This window comes from Vombatus ursinus, unplaced genomic scaffold (genome assembly GCF_900497805.2).
Source record: "Vombatus ursinus unplaced genomic scaffold, bare-nosed wombat genome assembly UNPS02015255.1, whole genome shotgun sequence".
Taxonomy (NCBI): domain Eukaryota; kingdom Metazoa; phylum Chordata; class Mammalia; order Diprotodontia; family Vombatidae; genus Vombatus; species Vombatus ursinus.
The window spans coordinates 26,819,056-26,842,914 of NW_020955033.1; the positions used below are offsets into that span (position 1 = coordinate 26,819,056).

Consider the following 23,859-nt stretch of genomic DNA (forward strand, 5'->3'; position numbering starts at 1 on the left):
CATTTTTTTGTTTGTTGTTCTTTGTTCTGTAAGAGGACCAGAATGGCATTACTACTGTGGATAAGTTGATGTTAACTGAGATAATGGTGAGGTTGGGGTTTGGTTGAGAAATGAGTAGCAGGTCACATAAGGGAAATACAGCTGTTCTCTTAACAGTTGAATCAAGAAATCTCGTGTGTTTAACCTCTGCCTTATTAAAAGTTTACATGTCCCATTCTTACTGCTTCTTCACCTAGCTAAAATGTCAGTCTTATATTCAGTAAGCAGCCCCTTGGATATTCCATCACCCTAACTCTTTTTCTAGTTGCTACTATCCCCAATGGGCTTTACAGTTGTTAGAGGTTTATTCCCAAAGAAAAATGCATTTCTTCCACAAGATACATCTCCCTTCAACTTACATCATAACAGCTCATCTACTGGCACCAGTTTCAGTTACATCAGCCACTGACGGACATCCCTTTGTCAAACTAAATATAAAACAGATCCCTGGAACCGGAGGAGTCCATCAGAAAAGTCTCTGCTAGCACATGCCCAATGCTGATCTTGTTCGGATTACTCCACAATTCTTTACTCTATCTCAGCAACAACGCACAAGGAATGGGAGACGGTATTCATTACTTACCAAACCTCTTGTAACCGAAGGACTGCACCTCCTCCTCCTCTGCAAAATCGTCTACAAATAAACAAAAGGTAGAAAACTGATATGTTAGCACTGGAAAATAATATTGGAAGTGAAATGTGGCTCAATAAGTATCTGCTTAGGTGGTTAGGATATTTTCAAACAACTGATCTTATGGGCATTCTTTCCTTCACATATGTTGAACATGGATGAATACAGACTGTTATTTCCTAAGTATATTCTCACATCCAATGTACCTGACATAAATTCCAGTAAACATCAGAGGGTGTTTTGATGACAGCTTTCTTAATCTTCTTCTCTAGGATGGGGAGCTTCAAGTCTAATTAAAAATGTCTAGAAATAATACTAATAGTTTACATTTATGTAATATGTAATAGAGATAGATAAATCCAGGTATCTTTTTAGATCTGTTTCCTGAGTAGTCTGTCACTTTTCTAATACTTTCTCTGACGTATTCAAAGCTTTCTTCACAACAGACCTGAGAGGTATGTAGTAGTATTATTCCCATTTTAGAGATGAGGAAATAGGCTCAGAGGTTAAATGACTCACAATTATGCAGCTAGTAAATGGCAGAGGTGAGCCCTTCAGTCAATTCAACAAATATTTATTAAATTCCAACTATGTGCAAAGCATTGTACCAGACAGGGACACAAAGATGGAAAAGGACACTGCCAGTAGTTTACATTCTAGTAGGTGAATGAGACATGTATGCAAATAATTATAATACTAATTAGAATGTGTTCAATGTAGAGGAAAAATCAAAACATAGCAGGAAAGACTTGGGAAAGAAGAGAGGGAGTGATCCCCTTTACCTTCAGGGATCAGGGAAAGTCTTGTGGATTTCAACAGACAATTCAACCAGCAAATATTTACTGATTGTGAGCAAGGTACAATATTCTATGTTCTGGAGATATAAAAACTTAAAAAATGAAACAGTCCTGCCTTCAAGGACTGACCTTATAATCTACTGCAAGGGTGGGATGCTACATATATGCAGTTATAATACCAGGGGCAAAGAAGAGACCCAGGCTACTAGGAAAATAGTAGGAAAAAAATCAACTCCATCTAGTGTAGAGGTTGCAAACATATGGTCTGCAGGCCAAAAGCATCCCACAAGACTTCCGAGTGTGGCCTGAACCAGGTTAAAATATATTTGGGAAATATTTAACAAAATAAATAAGATTATAAGAAAACATAGATAAATATCATATTTTAAAACTAAGTCACTATGAGACAGCATGGCTCCTTATGTATGGACTAGTGGCCCTATTTGGTTTGAGTTTCTATTTGAGTTTGACATCACAGATCTTGGGAATTACGGAAATCTTTATGGAGGAGGTGATATGGTAGCTGAGCTTAGAAGGAAAAGAAAGATTTCAAAAGACAGAGATAAGGAAGGAATCTTCCTTATAAGGGATAGCCTCTATCAAAGAGCAGAGGCAGGAAAAAGCTGGAAAAGACTCCAGAACAACTAGCCACCCAAGCTGCCTGGAATGTTGAGTGAGTGGAGTAGGGCAATGTGAATAAGGTTGGAAAGGAAGGTTGGAGCCAGTTTTGAGAGGACCTCAAGTACAGGTTAAAGAATTATATTTTATCTTAAAGGCAATAGGGAGCCACTGAATCTTTTTGAGTAAAGTAATGAAATAACTGGCAGACCTGTGCCATTTGAAGATTAATTTTGGCAGCTGAGTAAGGACTGATTAGAAAGGTGACAACTTGGCAGCAGAAAGAACAATGGAGGGCAATGGCCCCACTATATGTGAGTGCACAAGGGTAGGAGAAGATTTTTTTACTTCATGTCCAGTGCTTTTTCCTTTATACTGCTCTGCTTATCCAGTGAAAGCATACTACAAACCAAAGAAGTGCAGGTAATTTCCTTGTTGTGTGGAATTCTTTGGTCACTTAACAAGAAAAATGTTTAAGACAAATTTGAAAACAACTAAGCATTAAAAATTATGTAGGCCAGGCTAGCTTCTAAGTAGCCTAAAATCCTCCTCCTAAATACAGATAAGTACAAATGCTTAACATTCCAGTGGACTGTTGCCTCCCTATTCTATGAGCACTGAACTCTAAGACTTCTCATTTTAAAGTTTAAATTAGGTGTGGTTGTGTAGGGCAGATTTTGCTGCTTTTTAAAACTACAGCCAAACACATTTAATGAGGAAAATTAAGCCTTATCATACCATATCTAGGTCTCTGGGAGCTCTAAGAAAATTATTATTCATCATCATTATTACATCTGATCTTGATTTGCATCACAAATATACTCAGTTGTCATAATCCACTGATTTGTTTTTTTATTTCCACTGGGTTCCTTTGTGATCTTAGGATGGGTCTATGAAGATAAATTATTTGGCTAACTGAAATAAAAAATGCATCATCTTCAGTGATCCAAAGCTTAACCCAATGTCCAACAGATAGTAGGAAATTAATAAATGTTTATTGACTGACCAACCAATCCAGAAAATTATGACTCCTTTCCCCCAAAGGCACCCAAATGGATGAGACTGTATACTTGGAGTGCTCATTTATTGTGAGAAAATATATCTTAAGACTGGGTCTGAAGTCTATAACACCTTTTCTCTGCCTTTTCTATAGTCTTTTATTTTGCCAATCCTACTTATTGTGAGGAAGTTAAGAAGATTGGGTCTGTGAGGATACCCTGAGTACATGAGTGAATTGGTTTTTCTGCCACGTAGATCCACAGTTTTATGTTCTATGTAAAAAGTTTGTTGACAAAAGGAATGGTAACCTTTCTATCCATTTTGGCTAATAGTTCCTGTGAGTTGAATTGATGAGAGGCTCGGGTCGCTCTACAATTAAGTGAAAAACCTTGTCTGTTGATAGGACAGACAATCAAGTTGCTTACACTCATGCTTGTTACACAATATTTAAAGGGGTATGAATGTCCTGGCTCCTGTGTCTGCTGCCCTTGCCCAGGTGCTTACACCCAAAAGTCAAGTAGACTGATTTCCTGTCAGCTCCCTTCACAAACAGATCATCCAAAAAGTGCTCAGGAGGTACAGAGAGCCACAGAGGATCAGGGAATAAAATTGGGGAATATGGCATAACTCAACAGGATTATGTCTGAGTGTGGGTCAGTCTAGCAGACAAGATAAGTGGTTAAAAATGAATTTTCTTTTATAAAAAATGTTCTCAGCTATGGCAGGCATACAATGGCTTTTCTAAGGCCCAAATGGGTTCAATGATGTTTGACTCAGCACACACAACCTTGCGGTGTCTCCTAACATTTTTCTCAAGACATGAAGAGACAAGCTAAGTGCATCCCTAACCATCTTTGTGGATGTCATGGCACAACAGGCAAGTGTGCCAGAATCTTTTCAAAATCTTCCTTTTGGCTTCTCAAACCCAAACTTAATCCTTCCCTAAGAAAGCTGCATCTAACTTGATCCCCTTCTCAGACAGGTCTCCCGAACAGCCTGCCACTTTTCCAGTACTGTCTTTGACATATTCAAAGCCAAAGCAAGGACTAGATTCCTAAACAAATAAGGATTTGGTTGAGATTTAAGACCCAGAGACTGAAGTTGCCTGAACTTGATTCCTGTCTTAGACAGCAACTTGTCTGCAGGGAAGAGGTGACCTTAACAAATTAAATAACAATAAAAGTGTTTAATTTAAGATTTATATCAAGGAGAACATAGTTTTTGACTTTGGCAGATGCATTTTAGAGTTTTAATACCTATGGGGTATGCTATATTTTGTTGGACTGTTTTGAAATGTGATTTTTTTCCCTTCCAACTCTCCTTGGTAACTGGCACAGAGCCAAGCTGGCTCGAGATCATGCGATATGGTATGTTGAACTGAATTCTACTGGTGATTTATTCCTTGAGTCTTGCTTTTACATAGTAACACAAGTTCAAGTAGAGCTTATTTTACTATGTTTGTGGAATTCAGAGTCTTCTAGATGCCAGGAAAAAAAAACATTTTCAAATGGAGGGGAATGATTTTTTGGAGGCAATCTGTGAAACTCAGGAGCGTCTCTGGTACTTCCATCCAGCCCCCCCTCTCTGTTCCTTAATTTCAAATATTTAAATGCAGGTTATTTGCTGTATTATCAGACAGATGTCTTGTGTACTTTGATCCTTTTCTTGGTTTAGTGTTGCTAGTGATCCCAAAAACAGAGGCTTGCTGTCACAGCAACCTATCTCTTCAACAGTGATATTTTTTCCATGATACCAAATGGATGCAAATTATGTAACACCATGATCTTGGGAAAATTATAATCACAAAAAATAAAAAGAGCCACAGAAGGACTTGTAGTCCTCTTAATGCTAGTGCCCCCTTGTTCTCTCCCTGAATCATTTCCAATTTAGGGTGAATATATCTTGTTTGTACATAATTATTTGCATGTTGTCTCCCCATTAAACAGTGAATGAGCTCTTTGAGCACAGGGACTATTTTTGCCTTTCTCTGTATTGCCAGGACTTAGCACAATGCCTGGCACATAGTAGGTATTTAATAAATGCCTACTGACTTAACTTGTGATGACTATAAGCAGAGGGTAGCATATTACTAAGGGAGACCTGCCTATGAGAAGTAGTATAAGTAACATTAGATGCTCCAATCATATGATGTGAATGAGAGACAACAATTTCCCTATGTTCCATGAGCCTCTTTATAACATCTTTTGCAATACTCAGTCAGCCCCTGCTTGAACGCTTCCCATGAAAGGGAGCTCACTATTTCACAAGCAGCCCATGTTACTTTTAAAAAACTTAATTGATGCAAAACAAGATAACCCAAATGGTGCATTGATACTCCTCAAGATACTAAAACAATAAAAGGAAGGGCAAAACATGGGGTAAATCTCCTATGGAGCATTTAAGGGAGAACATGGACCAAAATTATACAGGATGAGGTTGATATAATCTCCCTTAGGAAATTGGAGAACCAATACCAATGAGATTAAAGATCCTTTAATACATCTGTGTTCAAACGTTTTAGTCCTAGGACTCCTTAAAACTATTAAAATTATGGAGAACCCAACAAAGAGCTTTTGTTTATCTATATCTATTAGAAATTAAAACATCAAAGTAAATGTTGAGGAAAACAAAAACTGTCATCTCTGTAGCTTTGCTAAAGGAAACTAAATGATCCATCATCAACTGGTAGATTCCCAGGGTTTGAATAGAAGGGTCCATAGAGGTCATTTATCCTATCCCAACATCCCTGGCCAGGGGTCATTTTGCCCCTGCTTGAACACTTTGAGTAAAAGGGAACTCACTACCTCACAAGCAGCCATTATACTTTTTAATTATTAGGAATTTAATTGTAACAAAATAATTTAATTGTAACAAAATAAGTGCTCATTGATTAGATGATGACTAAACAAGTTATGGCACATGGCGTATTCTGCACCATAATATATGATTCAGAGAAGCATTGGGAAGACTTAAATGGATTGGCACAAAGCAAGAAGAATCAGGAAAATAACATACATGTAGCAGAGGGTTGGGCTATGGTGACCCAGTCCTTCAAACATGTGTAGTCTACTCTGCCTGTACTTCGGGCCATGCCACAACTTTCTGTAAATATCCCTTCGTCAAAGCTGTATTTGGTTAATTTATATTGAGGAGGTATTAACTGGCACAACAGATAGAGTGCTGGGCCTGGAGTCAGAAGGACCTGAGTTCAAATCCACTTACTAGCTGGGTGGGTGACTCTGGGCAAATCATTTAACCCCTTTTGCTTCAGTTTCTTCATCTGTAAAATGAGGAGAAGGAAACGGCAAACCACTCCGGTATCTTTGCCAAGAAAACCCCAAATGGGGTCATGAAGAGTTGAACCCAATTGAGAGGAGTCAACAACAGCCAAAAAATATCTATCTCACAGCAATTTGTAAACCTTAAAGGTACAATAAAAATATGGGTTATTAAGTATAATCACATATCTAGGACTGAACCTTAGAGCTCAGCTAGTCAAACTACCTCATTTTGAAGGAGAAGATACCAAAGCCCAGAAAGGGTTAAGTGACTTACTGAATTTATCAGTCATAGAAGCAGGATTTGAACCCAGGGTCTCTGATTCAAGAGTCACCAATCTTTCCCCCATGCCATACTCCCCCTTTATTCTTTTTTTTTAATTTTTATTTATTTTTATTTATGAAATAAAACAAGCATTTCCATAACATGGTAGAATTTTTAAAAGACGATTGCACTGCAAATCTATTATGTACAACTTATTATGCCTCTTATATATATAATAAAGTTTTCATGTAACTTTCTTTATTTTTTACTTTTTTTTCTTCCTTCTCCTTTCCCCTCCCCTCCCCCCATTCATCCTAAGAATGAAGAATTCCTGCATGGAATAAAACATTGAGCCAGAAGATCTCTCTAAGGTCCTTCATAACTCTGACTCTACGGCTGGTCTGAAAGTACGTAGCGGTTATGACAGTAAGAAAGAATTCTAAGTGATAGTTTCATTGCCAATCCAGAGCCACAGAGAGAGCTGCTGGCCTGTGGACAGTAGCAGTGATACCAGGGCTCTTTGCTGCCATAGTCTTCCAGCAGGGACTTAATGAATCTATGCTTGGTCCAGCCTTGGTTTGGAGATTGTATTGATGCTCCATCTTTGTTCTATTTCAGAAGTGTTTTTTTAATCACGTATATTTGGTTTCTGTTTGACCTGGTTAACTACACTCTTAGGAGGGAAGGGGCCAATAACTTCTATTTAGTTCATAGTTCAGTCAAGAATGAATACTAGGACTTCAGTCACTCCGTATAGCACATTCTAGCAGTTGGCTCACTGTTCAGTTAAAATCAAGTTCGTCATTTATAGGGATTCATGCCCTGTGATTAACCCACTAACACTAACCAGGAATTCAGATACTTCACTCACATCATAGGCAAACCTTGGAAAATATGCTGCTGCCCAAGTATTCAAAGAAACCTACTGCCAGGTGCTGCATGTAAGGTATTTGATAATGAAGGCTTGCTTCCATTTGCTACCTTTTACATATTCCCTTAGAACGTCAATTCCTTGATAATGTTTCATTTTTGTCTTTGCAGCACCAGTGTTTAGTACAGTGCCTGGCACACAGTAGGTGCTTAATAAATGTTTATTGACTGGTTGATGTAAAAATGAAGAAAAATAATTCTTTAAAGTGTATTTATTTCATCTACATTAAGTCTGTGTTTGGGAATGTCCTTGGTTTACAGCTTTGTAAAGCTTAGTTTAAGTGTATATAGTTTATTATGTTGCTTTCTTCTTTTCCATCTACCTTTCCAGCTGGTTACTGTAAAGGATACTGCAAACATACAGAATGAATTCAATGCAGTATCACTAAATAGCTGACATATATGATTTTAAAGGGTTAACTGTATCTGCCTCTTTCCTCCACAGCCTCAGGTTCTTCCCTCAAACAGTGGATGGACTGTGTGGGTGATTTAATTATTCATGGATTACTCAATGGCATCATGAGAGGTGGACCTGAGTTACTTTCGGATACTTTCTGGACTTCATGTTTTGCAATCAGGAGACACAATGATTTATTCAAAAGTAAGACCTAAAATGACAGTTTTAGGTACAGCAGGCAATTATTATAAATGCAATAAGCTCCAATGCTTGTTTTTGGGATAAACAGAGATAAAGTAAGATAGATGGTCTTGTTTATGCCTTCATAGTTGAAGAAAGTTTAGTGCAATCTTTGGCGTTTTTCATCCATTAAGCTAGTTCTGGGTGAATAATGACATATACTAAGTCAACTGCCTCTGATTTCTGCAACCTGAGAACTAAAGAATGAAGAAATAAGTTGTGTGCCCTGAAAGGCCCCTTTAGACAGCATGTTAGTCTTCAGCAAATTAAATGGAAGATGACTCACATTTTCATTCAGTACTTGAGAGGTTCCCATTTAATCATTTTTGTAGCTTTCTGAATCCCTCCCTCCAAAACCTACAAAAGGTCCATGATGCAAAGAGACTGGCTGGAAAAATCTAAACCAAACACTGTATCTCTGTGTCACAAATGCTATGTGATTAGAGATACATTCTATGGTGGAAAACTGATAAATGTGCTTTCTTTTAAAATCACTTAACTTTATTTTTAGATCATCTAAACAACTATGCTAAAAGCCAAGAGCTATATTCCTCCGATTAAGTGCAAATGAGGAGCCCAAACTGGGCTTAGGAAAACCAATTCAAGTGAATTCTGTGTTAAATCTCTTTGTTCCTACCTCCCACGTTCAAACGGCACATTTTAAAGGGCTTGGTTTGGTGCTACTGGCTCAACTTAGATGCTTGTGATTCTTCTTAACTTAATCACTCTTGTCCTATCAGATTCATGCAATTTGAAAAATAAAATGGGACCACACAAAAGCTTTAAAACAATCTAAGGTCTAGAGGAGATACAATCGGCATCAGTAGGAATACCCACAATGATGGAACTACAGATCCTGGAGATTTTGGAGAAATTGATAGCAGCTATCATTCATATAGCGCTTTACATTTTGCAAATCTCTTACATATGTTATTAACAACTCAGGACCCAAAATAACCCCGAGGTTTTATAGCCATCTTTGTCCTCATTTTATAGATTAAGCAACAGACTTTGAGAACTTACAGGACTAGCCCTTGTTTAATAGGTTATAAGTAGCAGAGGGATGATTTGAACTCAGGTTTTCCTAAATCCAAGTCCAGCCACCAAGCAGGCTTTCTATATGTCAAATGCACAGAAATCAGGAAAATACTTTTTGCTACTCTGAACATTAGGAGGTTACTAATTCTTGTTTTATTTGATAGGGATCAGCATTTTATTTGTAATCTAATCAGAAATTAAACTTATGATAAAGGAAATATAAGTAATAATATAATATAGTAAGTGTAATATAGTAACATGAGTAATAATGATGCTATTGTTATTAGGTATAAAAAAGCATGATAAATAATGATAGTGATATTATTATAATTGTAATGAAAACATGATAAATCTTCCAGAACAGAAAAAAAAGGACAAATAGCTTGTCTCCAGTTATACTAAGGCAAAAAATACTGCAAAAAAAGGACCTAACTTTAGAAATAAAATGGCAGTGTGTTCTGCAAAGAATGCAAAATGATTGAGTAAAAAGACTACAGGTTTGAATATTTAAATAGAAAAAAAATCACATTTATTACTTCTTATAACATCATTGCTTTGCACGTAAAAGTTTATTGCTTCCTCACTGACTACAGAATTAAGTCCAAACTTTGCAATTAGACATTTGAAACCCTCCACAATCTAGTTCTGACCTAACTTTCCAGACTGTTCTCCTCCTATATTCTATGTTCCAGCCAAGCTCATTCTTATTCATTGATTCATTCATTCATTCAATCAATCAATCAGTCAACAAGTATGTATTAAGCACCTACTATGTACAAAGCACTGGGAATACAAATGTAGAGAAGGAAACAATGCCTACCCTCAAGAACTTCTGTTTTCTTATCAAGTGTGTGCAACTCTTCACTTGTCTGTGCTATGCCCCTCCATCTATAATGCCGCCCTTTGCACTTCCATCGGTTAAAATCTCATCCACCTTTCAAGGCAAATCCCACTTTAGAAGCTTTGAATTTGCTTGTCCATTGATTGATTCCTTCTCCACCAAGCATGTTCTGATATATTCCCATAAAAAATGACCTCTCTCTCCTTTGCATTCGCATAACCCCTTGTATCTCTCTAGTAATATCACTTCTCATGTTCTATCCTTTGTTATTAGTTATTTGTGTACAATTCTTATTTCCCTTACTAGACAGAGAGTTCCTTGAGGGTGGGAACTGAAACTTATGCATTCATCTTTGTACCTTATTGTACCTCATGGTACCTAGCCCAGTGCCATACAGTTAGAAGACCATCAATAAATCCTTGGTGAATAGAGACTGTTTTGATAATATTTAATCGTTCTATGATAGCATCTAATGTTAAAATTACAAACAAAATTCTAAACATTAAAGAAAATGTTAGAGAATAATACAGCTTATTGTGAAATTTATGCCACAGACAGGCATAGAGAATTATCTGAAAAATTTAGAGCTAAGAGGTAGCATGTTGTTCAGTCGTTTTCAGTTGTGTCTAACTCTTCTTGACCCTGTTTGGGGTTTTCTTGGCAAAGATACTGGAATGGTTTGTCATTTCCTTCTCTGGCTCATTTTACAGATGAGGAAACTGAGGCAAACAGGGTAAGTAACTTGCCCAGGGTCACACAGGTAGCAAGTGTCTTCAACCAGATTTTAACTCAGGAAGAAGAGGCATGCTGACTAGGCTTGGCACTCTATCCACTATGCCACCTAGAGGAAGGTAGTTTAGAAATGATCTAATCTAACGCCCTTATCTTACAGATGAAGAAACTGAGGCCCAGAGGAGTCATCCAAGGTTACCTGGATAAAAAGCATCAGAGGCAGGATTAGAACTCAGGTCCTTGATTCCAAATTCAGGACACACTCCTCCTTACCACCTTGCTCCTCTTTCCTACCTTGTAGATACAAATTTGTGTGGTGCTTCCTATAGTCCTTTGTTCTTACATCTTTATTTGAAATTAGGCTTGGTTTACCCACTATCAGGAGGTCTGCCGGATATAAATAGGCATAAAGCAATCAGTCATGGTGCTGATTATAGATACATGCTTCCCCCAGGATGAGCCCATCACCTGAAATCTCATGATCACGGGGAATGATACAGTGTTCATATTCAACCCTTCCTCAGCATCCTCCTGTGCCTCTTCTCTCTGATTAGAGGGCAGCAGGTAGAAGCAATAAACTCCTCCCAAAACCTCGATTTGTAGAGGGCTCAGAATTTTCCAGCTAATTTCATTTCTTATCAGCTGCTCTGCTAAATTTTGACTCCAGAAACATCCTGCCCCAGCCCTAGGTACTCTGTTTTGCACTGCCCCCTTCAGCTGGATTGGAAGCTCCTGGAGGGCAGGGACTGTCTCTTTTTTCATATATGTATTTCCAGTGCTTCGCACAGTGTGCACCAGCACATAGTAGGCACTTAATAAATGTTTATCGACTGACTGCTGACAGCCATAGTACTACTTTATCTCTTGATAAAGTTTCAAAATCTCATCTCCCCACATTTGAAATCTGTACCTACTTCATGTCTCTGCTTTATGAAGAATTCGAGCCTTTGCTGGAGCACTTAGCATAACATAAATACGTTTCTGTTGAGAGAAGAATTTTCTGGTATTGAAAATACATGCATTTATGATCAACTATGATTCCAGAGGCTTGGCAATAATGAAAAACGCCCAGGGTTGTGGTGGAGCCAGCACAGGAGCTGGTTGTTAAATTTTCAGTAAGGGCCCTTACACTTTGGAAATAAGCAAATGTTACAAATTAGAGCTTGGTTTGGTGTTTTGTTGATTGTCTAGACTTAAGAAGGTGAGAAAATATTAATATTGAAGACTAAATTTGAAAGTGTGTCATATGTACATTCCAGCCTCCCTCCCCCTCACCTCTAGCTAGTTGTTAAATAGTTCCCAGCATACCACAAACCACCGCATGCTACCCATCTCCTGACAAAGTGATAATGAACTAGTCACAGAAGGAGACATGCATCTTTGGACTGGCTGATGAGCAAATTGATTTTGCTTAATCGTGTCTATTTGGGGGGGAGAGGTGTCAGAGAAGTGAGAAAGATGGCAACAGGGTGGTGGGAAAAAAAATAAAAGAGGGTCATGGCAACATCTTATTTTTTTAATGCAGAGAAAAGAACAGAAGGAAGACCAGAAAGAAACATAGGCAAGCAAGCAAGCAAGTTACATACTTAAAAGAAAAATAAAATCTAAAGTCAAATGTGCAATATACCTTTTTTATTCTATTGTGTATATGGAAATGCCTATTTTATTTTGTGTTTGTCATGATGATCATCTATGCACACATTTAAAATAAAAAGAAAATAAAGATTAAAAGTATGTAGTCTTTAACATATTCCTTGTTGTGCCCTTCTATGCTTTGCACCCTAGATAGCCTTCTATCTTACCTACCCCTACCTAGGCATGTCTGATGACATGCACTAGATTGGGCAGCTTACGCAAATGGGAAAAACTTACTCATTTTACTGAGTTATAATGCAAGTTTATAGAGGGCATTCTTCTGAAACTTCAAAGTAAGTGACTGTGATGATGGCGGTCATGATGATGGTGAAGTAGAGGTATCCTCAGCTGAAGACAAATAAATTGGACAAACTGGGTCCCAAACACCAGTGGAAGGTCAGCTCTGACACATCTGTAATTGCTTAAGTATACCTGACCAAAAAAACGAACTTTTTCATCTGAAGTATTTGATATATTACCTGAGATATTTAAGCTAAAGTGGACTTTTAGGATTAAATGACCTTGACTTTATATAACCCATTATATAAATAAAATGACCTGTCCAAAGTATGTAAGATTTCACCTCAGAATCTCTGAGTGAAATGCTTACAATTATAATCCTTTTAAAAATCTCACATATTATATGTGCAGATTTTTTTCATTCATGGAGCATCATTTCCTTTAAAAATGTTTCTTAGATTCCTATGTTGCAAAGAAAAACCCAGGGCCACAGAAGTGAAGAAACTTCCACAAAGCTGCATGGGAGGTAAGCCAGTGATTTACTTAGAATTTCAAATGTTTGACCTCTTTGACCAAACATCACCTCCCTGGCACAGGGTAATAGTGTACCTTTAATAATGCAGTAATATAGACTTATTTGAATCAGATGATTTGTTTTTCATGTCTCCTACCAATTACAAATACCAAGAAAGAATGTTGACTTAATTTTCATGACACATTTAAATGTCTCCATTAGTTGTTGAGTGCTCATATGAACTCACTGGCAGCTTAATTTTGTAATATTAATTTCTAGTTTTGTTGGCATTCATTGCTATGCAATTATAAACATCAAGTTTCATTCCCCTTAAATGATCTACAGGACATTTTCAAAGCACTACACTAGTTTTGGCTGTTCATATTCCATTTAATTAAATGAAAATCATACAGTTGCTTAAACTTGAATTTTACCTCCCACCAGCTTTCGATGGTTTGTGTGGTTAGGAAGAAGTCTGCTAACTAGAATAGAAAATAAAATGTTCTTTCTAAAGTTTGTGCATATATGTATATTGTGTGTACATATGGATATATATGTACCTACAATGTGCATTACACACATATATAAACATTATAAAGATATATTACTGTCCTTCATTGTCACCAATTTCTGTTTCTTACATATCACCCACCATGTGTTATGATTTATGTCTGGAAATTCTACTGCTGACAATATTTAAGTTTTTCATGGCAAAGCTGTCAGCACTGCTTATGCTCAAATTGTTTTCAGTGGTGGTGGCTAGCAGTGAACTATCCACATTGATTCATTCATCAGTAGGCTCAGCCTCTTCTAAAATGGATTGTGCTTGATTCAGGCCTAAATTCTGCCTAAGGGAATCATTTCTAATGACAAAAGGATTAACGTCTTTACCCAGTGCAGCCTAGAGGGGGAAAAAATACTGGGTTTGGAGTTAGAGGGCCTGGGTTTGAGTCTTGGTTTTATCACTTACTGGGTCCATGACTTTGAGCAAATCCCACTTGCCTCTTCTGGACCTCAGTTTCCTCATCTGTAAAAACCCGCTTATCAAAATAAGAGCTCAATCCACTTCCTCCACCTTTTAATCCCCAGTCCCACACAAACATACACAGTGAAGGAAAAGTTTTCTTCTCTTTTTTCTATTTTTCCTCTTAGCTAACATCATCCCCTTAGACCTGCAGAGAAACATGTGCTTTTTCTTGTTCTTAAACAGAACAAAAATCTTGGACAAGCCCTGGAAAAGCAAAAGATGATGAGTCCAGAATTTGGGGGGAGGGCTGAAGGGGGGGAAGAGGAATAGGGGTGGGGGAGTACACCACTTACTAATGAATGTTAAAACTCTTTATTACCAAACAACATTTCAAACATGTTTATATACAAAAGCATAAAAATATGCAGCTGAACACCATGTTTTAATAGCAATGTCCTTCCTCCCCCGTGTTAAATTAGTCCACTGGTTCTGTATGTATGTTGTAATGTGTGGCAGTTGTTTTCAGCTGTTTCTTAGGCAACAAATGCTGCATCATAACTCACAAACATCCCCAAAGTTCAGAAGTGGAGAATGTGTTTTAGGAATGACATACCTTACTCTAGATGAAGAATCAGAGATCCTTCAGTAAGCACTGTGAATAATTATCAGAAAATCTTAACGAGATTTATAAATATGTTTCCATATCTCTGGCTATCATTTTAAGAAGCACTTCATGTTTTAATGAATTTGAAAGAATCCCAGAATTCCAGGAACAGAATATATCATTTGCTCTTTGCAAATTTATAACGATATAATTATTTTGTTATTAGTTATTCCAGGGATAGAGGAAATAGAAAAGGAGACAGCTGTTTGCTGAACTCACTCAGTAGACTGGTGTTAATGTTACTCATAAGAGGAGTGTGCAAATATCCTTCGTTGAAAAGTGCTAGTTATCTTAAGCATGACAACCAAGGTTTAAACATCAGAACTAGAAAGCCAAATATGTACCTTAAAAAGGCAATAGAAGAACATAGGGGCTAGCTTTTCTTTGGCAGTATTTATGAACTCCCATAACTCTTGAGGTGCCCATTGATTTTATGTTTGGTTAAAGAATGCTTTATATTAACATTTTCATTTAAGACTGTTTTTCGGGGTTAACATTGGATTCCATAATTCTGGAAATCAGATATTCATGAAATTCTGGATTTCTGAGTCATGGGTTAGTGATTAAAAGACAAAGAAATATTTCGATAACTGCACCAGCAATATTGCTAAATGCTAGTTATTATTATTGTCTTTAACTTAGAAGAACTCTCAAGTGGGTTATTGACCTGGGGGAACACCAATAGCAGATTTTCAATTCCCAACTCTTTCCTTGTAACACAACCACTTGTTTGGTGTTTACCTAAGGTATGCAAAAGAGTTCTTTAATGATTTACAGGAAAAGTTAATTAAGAAAGTAAATCTGCTCTAACAAAAAAATAAACATAAAGCAACTTAAGGTTACATATGTATGTGAAATTTTAAAATTGTCTTTGTATTCCCAGCACCCAACTACGAGCCCAGCACATAGGAGACACTTAATAACTGCTGGTTGATTGATCGATTGATTTAAAACTGCCTATTGTTCTTTTGTAACCCTTTTCTCCATACATGTAGGTAACAGAGAGTTGATTGTACCTCAATTATATCAAACAGCTCTAATTTTTTTGGACCTATCACAGAGTTAAGAAAAAAAATAATATTTTTTCAACAAAGATATCACAAAGAACATTTTGAAAAATCAGGATAAATTAAGCCAATGCCATGGATCATTATCCCTCTTTTACATAAGGACAAATAACCTGAAGTGGTGGAAAGCACATTGAATTTGAAGGAAGAGGATTTGTCTTTGAATCCCAGCTCTGCCACTTACTATGTGATGTTGGGCAAGTTTGCCTAATTTCTTTGAGCTTCAATTTCTTTATCTGCAAAATGAAAGGGTTGGACTTTTTCTTTTTTCTTTTTATTTATTTTTAAGAGGATTTTATCTTTTCCAATGACATGTAAAGACAATTTTTTAAGATTCATTTTTTATAAGATTTTGAGTTCCAAGTTTTTCTGCCCCCTTCTTTCTCCTCCCTCCTCCTTAAGATGGTAAGCAATTCGATATAGGTTATATGTGTGCAATCATGTAAAACCTAGTTCCATATTAGTCATGTTGTGAAAAAAGAAACAGAACCATAAGACCTTTTCTAGTTCTTAGTCAACAGGCTTTTAAGTGCTATGTGCTAGGCACTGTGCATACAAAGAATGGCCAAAATAGTCCTTTCTAATGGGAGAGACAACATGAAAATACCTAGGAACATCAACATAAATACAGGAGGTAGAACCTGGTCTGGGGGCAGGGCTTGAAGGTTTACCTGCAAAAGGTGAATCTGAATTGTCTTTTAAAAAGTCAGGAAAACTAAGAGGCAGAAGTGAAGGGGCAATATACTCCAGGTATGAGAGACAGTTAGTGCAAAGGCATGAGAGAGAGTCATGTTTGAGGAAGTATAAGTAGGTCAGAATAGATGGATTGGAGAGTAAGTGGAGAGGAGTCAAGTTTAAGAAGACTGGAAAGATAGGAAAGGTCCAAGTTATGTTTCCTTTAAATGGCAGACAAAAGACTTTAAAATTGATCTTGGAGCTCATTGAAAAGGGAGGTGATATGGTAAGACACTTCAAAAAAATTGACCTTGTCAGCTAATTGAAGGATGGCTTGGAGTAAGGAAAGACTCGAAGCAGGGAGACCTGGGAGAAAGATATTTATTGCAATAATCAAGGCATGATGGGTAGCTAGGTGGATAGAGCACTGGCCCTGGCATTAGAAGAACCTGAGTTCAAATTCTGCCTCAGACACTTACTAGCTGTGTGAACCTAGGCAAGTCAATTAACCCCATTGCCTCCAGCATATATATATAGAGAGAGATATAGATATATAGATATAGATATAAATAATCCAGGCAAGATATGATGAAATTCTGAATTAAGGTGGTGGGTATATGAGTACAGAGAGAAGGAAATGGACACAAATAATGTTGTGAAGGTAGAAACAACAAGATTTGTTAATGGGTTGAATATGTGGGATGATTCAGGTGAAGAGTCCAGGATGACACTGAGGTTGTAAGCCTGGTTTACTGGGAGGATGGTGATGGCCTCAACCATAGGAGGGACATTCAGAAGAGGGGAGGGAGGTAGAATATAAAGAGTTCTTTTTTGGAAATGCAAAATGCAAAAATGCATTTCCAACTGTCAGACTGTACCTCAGGGGAAAGTTTAGGGCTAGCTACAGAGATCTGAAAGTGGAGGCACCAAGTGTAGACCACTTTCTCAAGGCATTTATCCATGAAAAAGAGGCGAGCTATAGAATGATAACTAGTGTGAATACTAAGGTTAAGTGAGGGGTTTTTAAGGATGGGGAAGAAATAGTTATGCTTATAATCAACAAGGAAATAACAGTAGATAAGGAAAGACTGAAGATAAGAGAGAAAGTGATTATGATAATGGGGAGCAATATGCTGGACAAGATGGGAGGGAATGGGATCAGGGTACATGTATAGGGTCGGCCCTTGGCAAGAAGAAGGACCATATCTTCATCTGAGGCTAGACTGAAGTTACAGTAGGGGTGTGTCTGAATGATGTGAGATGAGGAGCAGGGGAGAAAGTGGAGTTCTTGCTGAATGTCCACAAATTTTTCAGTGAAGTATAAAGAGAATTTTTTAGCTGAGAGGGGAGGGAGAGGGGGTTTAGTGGGTGATTTGAGGAGAGATCAGAAGGTTTAAAAGGACCCCTGTGGAGAGTGAGACAGTAAATCAATTAGGGAAGAATAGAATGTTTTCCTTGCTTGTTAGGGCCTGGTTGAGATTAGATAACATAAATTTGTAATGGACCCAGTAAGCACAGTTTCATGATTTCCTTTAGCTCTATTCAGAAGTACATGAACAGCAGCAAAGGTGGTGCAGGAGGGGAGTAATACAGGATTGGAGTTTAACAAGATTCAATTGATGACAGGACTAGGAGGGGAGAGATTCAGGAGTAGAGGATAGTATAGAGTTGAATTGGTTCACCAAAGGAAGAGAGGAGAGTATAGTGTAAGGGTGAGGTTTTTCGAAATAACAGAGGTTTTGGGCCAGAGGGTGTGCTGGTAAATGTCTAACAACTGACTCTTTTTAAAAGTATACTCAATACACACATGTATATTTAATTTAATTATTAGCATTTCTCTCTATCATTTTCTTAAGAATACCAACAAAACAATAAATCAAGCTTTGATTTATGGCATTTGACAAATGCTCATGCTGAAAATTTAATAATAGGTTCTCTGGAGCCGATTCAAGATGGCGTAATGGATGGTGGAGTAATGGATGTCTCAGTAAGGAAGAAGACTGGAGTTAGGGATTGTAGGACATAGGGAAAGATAGAATGATTTAAAAAACTGTGATCAGATAAAATAATTTTGGGGTGCATGGACTCCAAAGTAAGACATTTGTGGGTAATGGCAAAGTCAAGGGTTTCTTGCCTACACACAGCTCTCTGTATAACTGAGATGGAAAGTAAAAGTAGACCAAGGGAATTCAGTAGACTGAGTAATAGGGAAGTTAGGATATTTGAAGGAGCACCAATATGATGATGAAATCCCCTTGCAGAAGGGTAGGATTGGGAAAAGAGAAAGACTGTGAGCCAGACACTGAATTCATTAAGGAAGAAGAATTCTATGATGCTATGATCAAGTTTATAAGATTGACTCAATGTTTTACAGTGAATCAATGACAAATTGAAAAGTAGAGGCCAATGCTAGGCCTACATCTGATCCTCTATTTTAGACCAATAGTTCACAGAACAGAATTTCAGATTTAGAAGGGACCTCAGAAGCCATTCAATCCATATCTAAAAACAGAAAAAAAATACCCTCTAGAGCATAGTGGCACATGGCCATCTAGCCACTTCAATGAAGGGGAACCCACTACCTCCCATGGCAGCTCATTTCACTTTGGAATAATCCTATTAACAAACCCCTCATCCCCCCACCCCCATCTATCTTATGCCTCTCTTAATGGAACCTAAGATCACATTAGTTTCTTTGGTTCTCAAATGGTGCACTAAGGGCAAACCTAAGACAAAATTATAAACAGGCAAAGTTTGCCTTTAAAACTATTCCATCCCTATTTCTGTATCCCACTTCTATCAGCTACTTTCCCCACCAAATTTAGGATGCCTTCAGGTTGCCCCTGAATCTTCAAGGTCATACTAGCTGGGCATAGAATCACAGAATCCTTGATTTGGGAAGGACCCTTGGAGACCAACATCTACCAAAATCATGACTAATGTCTATAATACTGGCAAATAGTCATCTAGCCTCTGATTAGATGGGCAGCTCACTATTCCCTGAGCCAGTCCATGCTACTTTTGGACAGCTCTAGTTGTTAGGACTTTTTTTTTGTTAAGACTCATCTTTCTATGTTTTACATGATTGCACATGTATAATCTATATCTAATTGCTTACTGTCTCAGGGAGGGAGGAGGAAAGGGAGGGAGGGGTGGAGGGATAGAATTTTTTAAAAAGAAACCCAAATGTTAAAAAAAAGACATCTTCCTTAGTTCAAATCTGGCCTCAGACACTTAATAGCTTCGTGATCCTGGGCAAGTCACTTAACCCCATTTGCCTCAGTTTCCTCATCTATAAAATGAGCTGGAGAAGGAAATGGCAAACCATTCCAGTATCTCTTCCAAGAAAACCCCAAATGGGGTCACAAAGAGTGAGACACAACTGAAATCAATGAATCACAAAAATTGTTAGGAAGTGTTTGCTGAGGTTGAGTTATTTGTTTCACTATCACTTTAATCTTTTGCTCCTAGTTCTGCCCTATGGGATCAAGCAGAAAAAATCTAAACCTTCTTCTTAATGACAATCTTTCACATTTTTAAAGACAGCTATCATCTCCCCCTGACCTCCCTATCAGTTCTTTTCTCCAGGCTAAACATCCTCAGTTCTTTCAAATGAGTCTCATGTTTCCTCTTAGTTTCCCCGTCCTCTCATCATCCTTGCCACACTCCCCTGGAAATTTTCCGCCTTATCAATGTCTCTCCTAAAATGCGGCACCTTTACTTGGAAATAGTGTACTATATGTGATCTGACCCGGACAGAGTATAGCAGAACCATTTCTTCTCTGGCTTTCAACATTCTATGTTTACTAATCCAGTCCAAAACTGAATTAGCTCTTTCAGCTGCACTATTTCACTGCTTATTCATATTATGTTTGCACTCTGCTAGAACAGTTGGCCCTTTTCCAAATAGGGCAACCCCTGGCAGTGCCTCCTACAAGTATCTCATGTTCTGGACTTTTCAGTTTCTAGTTCCCATTTTGTCTCTCTTATGCCTGATTTATGTCCTATTCTTTCTGCTAGGGAGAACTCAATAAATTAACCCAAGCTGATGTGCTAATGGCCAAAAGAGTTAGTTCTCCAGATAGTATTTATAGTTTAATAGAGGCCTTCAACCTAATGTCTTATACAAAGCATGAATAATCTGGTAATTTCAGGCTCTACCATCATGCAGTCACGGGGAGAGATGTTTTTGGGTAAGAGGCCTTTAGGCATACCTCAAATTGTACCATGAAGGAAACTAGATATGAGCGTACAGTGGGTAAATAAAGATTCTCCAAACTCTCTGTAGGCTGGTCCAAATTGCAGTGCAAATCTCCTCAAAATAATCATTTAGTTGGTTGTTTTTGGGGGGGGGGGGGGGGGGGGGGAGAATTTTTTTTTTACAGAAGAGTAGAATCAAAACTGCAAAGAACATTGACAAACATTTAAAATGTATCTAATTTTTATGACATATCTTGTAAAAAAAAACCCACCTTTTGTTTGTAATTTTTTGCAGAGACAAATGGGAAGCCTTGGGGTAAGTGGGAGTCAGTGATTTGCCCTGCTGAACCTGTCCTCAGGCTGCTGCCCATGGTGATAAGCAAAGGAAAGAGTGAATTCTGGTCAAAGGGACAGGAATGGATAACAAAAGGAACATTTAGCAATCTGAACACTCCCCCTTTTGGTAACTGATTAAATGGTACTAGGCCAGCTACCAAAATGAGAAAACGCAACCCTGAAGCTTCTGTTTCCCATAGGAAGAAAGTTCACTTTCAGAAAGGGAGTATTCTTCACTTGGCTTGTGGTAGGTCTCTATTGGAAATCTAAGGCAGGGACTAAAATAACCAGGGAATGTAGAATAATTCATGTAAATTGTCACTCCTAACAATATGGTGTGGTTGCCTTTTAGGACAGTGAATCTTCATAGTGCCAAAAGTTTCCTTAAAAGTGTGTGTGGGCTTACCAAGCTCCACCCTTTAGACAGCGACTCTGGCAAATGAATAAGTGATCACATCACTAGTCTTCTGAGTGCTGGAAACTCACTGTAACTGTATCCGGATGGCATTTTTAAGCATCCAACTACCTAATTTGAGCTCTGAACTGGTGCCTGCTTGCCTGTTTATTGAAATGTGTTATCTTAAAGAAAACAAAAAAGGAAACTTGAATCTCATGTATATACAATTGCATGCTAACCTCTAAACAATTTCCTTTGATGCCCATGCTGTAATTATTTATCTGAGATATAAATCATAATCCTGCTGACAAAACCCTGAATTTCCCCCAAGCAGAAGGATGCCTTGCAAAGCCCTTCTTGTAACTTTTCATTTTTTTAAGGTAAGATATTATGTGATACTTCCGTAAACAAAACTTCAGGGGATACAATGCAGTGGAGTCTTTTAAACTGAATGTGTCACAACTAAAGCACACGCGTGCATCAAATAAACTTAAGCACACAAGTAAACTTAAGTTTCAACTTTAAGAGATTCAAAACCGAGAACAGCTATTTTTCCAGTCAGTGGATCTTATGGAGAAAGATGCCAAATACATTTCCCAAGCCAGCTAAAAACCTCCACTGGCACCTAATCATTGCCAGATGTTTAGAAGGCACACCAAGAACATCACAAAATCATGGAGCAAACACACACTCACACAGCAACATACCAACCTCCCCAGCTGGTAAATTGCCCAAAAGAAGAAAAACGAAAATATAGGAAAGAGGCTGGGAAATGCTTGAGAAAGTTAAAGGAAAAAAATGACTGGGAAGAATTATTATCCTCTCCTCTCACCATATTTTTTCAATTAAAAAGTTGGAAAGTGGAATCCGTAAACAACTACTTAGAGTTTCAAACTCCTTCAGAGACAAGGGGGAGGGGGAGGGGGGGAATATTTCCAAGTATTCACATCCAGTCTGCATGGTGCATATTCCTCCTTACAGATACACGTGAACTTGCACACCCACGCATGCGATCTGCGTGGGTGCCCCAAAGGAGTGTGCAAGAAGTTCATACGGGACAGCTACCGAGCCCGCTTCCTCCCTCCCTTCCTTGGTCCCCGTGCTCTCTAGAAGTATGGAGCAGGTATCTCTCTCGCCCCTGACCCACACTGGCCGGCCAGGTACTGACAGATGCCCCCTTAGCCTAACGGCAGCCAAGAAAAGCTGAGACATGGAGCCTCCCCAAGTCCCCAGGTGCCCACCCGCTCCTCGTCTGACCTTTCATGTTGACAGAGAAGAGGAGCCGCCTGGGAGACTTGGAGCGCCGCTTAAGAAGTTTGCCGGGGTCCTCTTTCTTATTGTACTTCCATGTTCAAACACCGGTGGGACGCTGCTGCTGCTGCTGCTGCTGCTGCTGCTGCTGCTGCTTCCCAAAGTGGCTGTTGCAGCTGACTGGTAACTGTGCCTGTTGCCTGTTCTCCTCCCGACCAGTCAGTCAGTCCTCTGAGCTCCGGCTCTGCGTCCCAGGCCCTTTCCAGTCTAAAAACTGGGAGATCACACACCACTCACTCACCGGACCCGACGAAAGGAGGCGCAACTCATAAGAGCATCCCCTCCTCTTTTCACCCAGTCCTCAGAGCCAAGGGGAGAGGGGCGGCGAGAAACCTGGGGGTAGTAGTAGCTACAGAGCTTTTTTTCCTCTCGCACAACTTGGTCTTCTGCTCTGCTTTCTCTCGCTAGCTTTTCTCTGTCTCTCAGTGTCTCCCTCTGCGAGACACTTCGTGTTTACCAGGCGGGTGTCCCTCCCAGAGTCTCCCAAACTACTAGGCTGCCACCAATGACCGCCAGAGCGCCTGGGGAGATCTCTGAATTGCTTTGCTCTCTGAAGATCAGAGACTAGAGTTTTAAGATAAATTAGATATGGTTCAACAAGTTAACTGCTTCTTCTTGAGCCTTAACTTTGCCGATCGAGCATAGTGAACGTCAAAAGTTCACTTTAAACTGATACAGTATGAAAAGAAAAAAAAAAGCATATTTCAAAACAAAAATTATTTAACTAGCACATATATAGTAGTCTGTATAAGTGATAGACAATCTGAGTCCTGCGCTGGAACCCTGGTCAAATATGAAGACCGAAGGAGTCTTCAAAGATGTTTTTGGCTGGGGGACTCTTCTCATCCTCTTCGGCCAATTCAGGGAAAGACATGGGCAAAAGATGCATGGAATGAGAAGGCACAGAGGGGATGAAATCCCTATAAATGAAGTATCTGGATAGGTAATGTGAAGGACGCATTTAACCACCTAGTTTTCTTATGGTACTTTGACCAATGACCTCAATATGTTATAAATATTGAGAAAAAAGAGAGTTAAAAGAAAAATC

The 23,859-nt window shown here is 38.5% G+C and overlaps 1 protein-coding gene across 1 annotated transcript in view; it reads right to left on the reverse strand.

Annotated features, from left to right (window-relative positions):
- LOC114031940 (collectin-12) overlaps positions 1-23,231 on the reverse strand; it is a 231,053-nt gene extending 207,822 nt beyond the window's left edge. The window contains exons 1-2 of the mRNA XM_027847159.1: positions 22,758-23,231; positions 623-673 (exon numbers count right to left, since the gene is read on the reverse strand). Of these exons, the coding sequence (XP_027702960.1) occupies positions 623-673; positions 22,758-22,764 (58 nt within the window). The 5' untranslated portion in view covers positions 22,765-23,231. The remainder of the gene's footprint in view (positions 1-622; positions 674-22,757) is intronic.
- Positions 23,232-23,859: the final 628 nt, after the last annotated feature.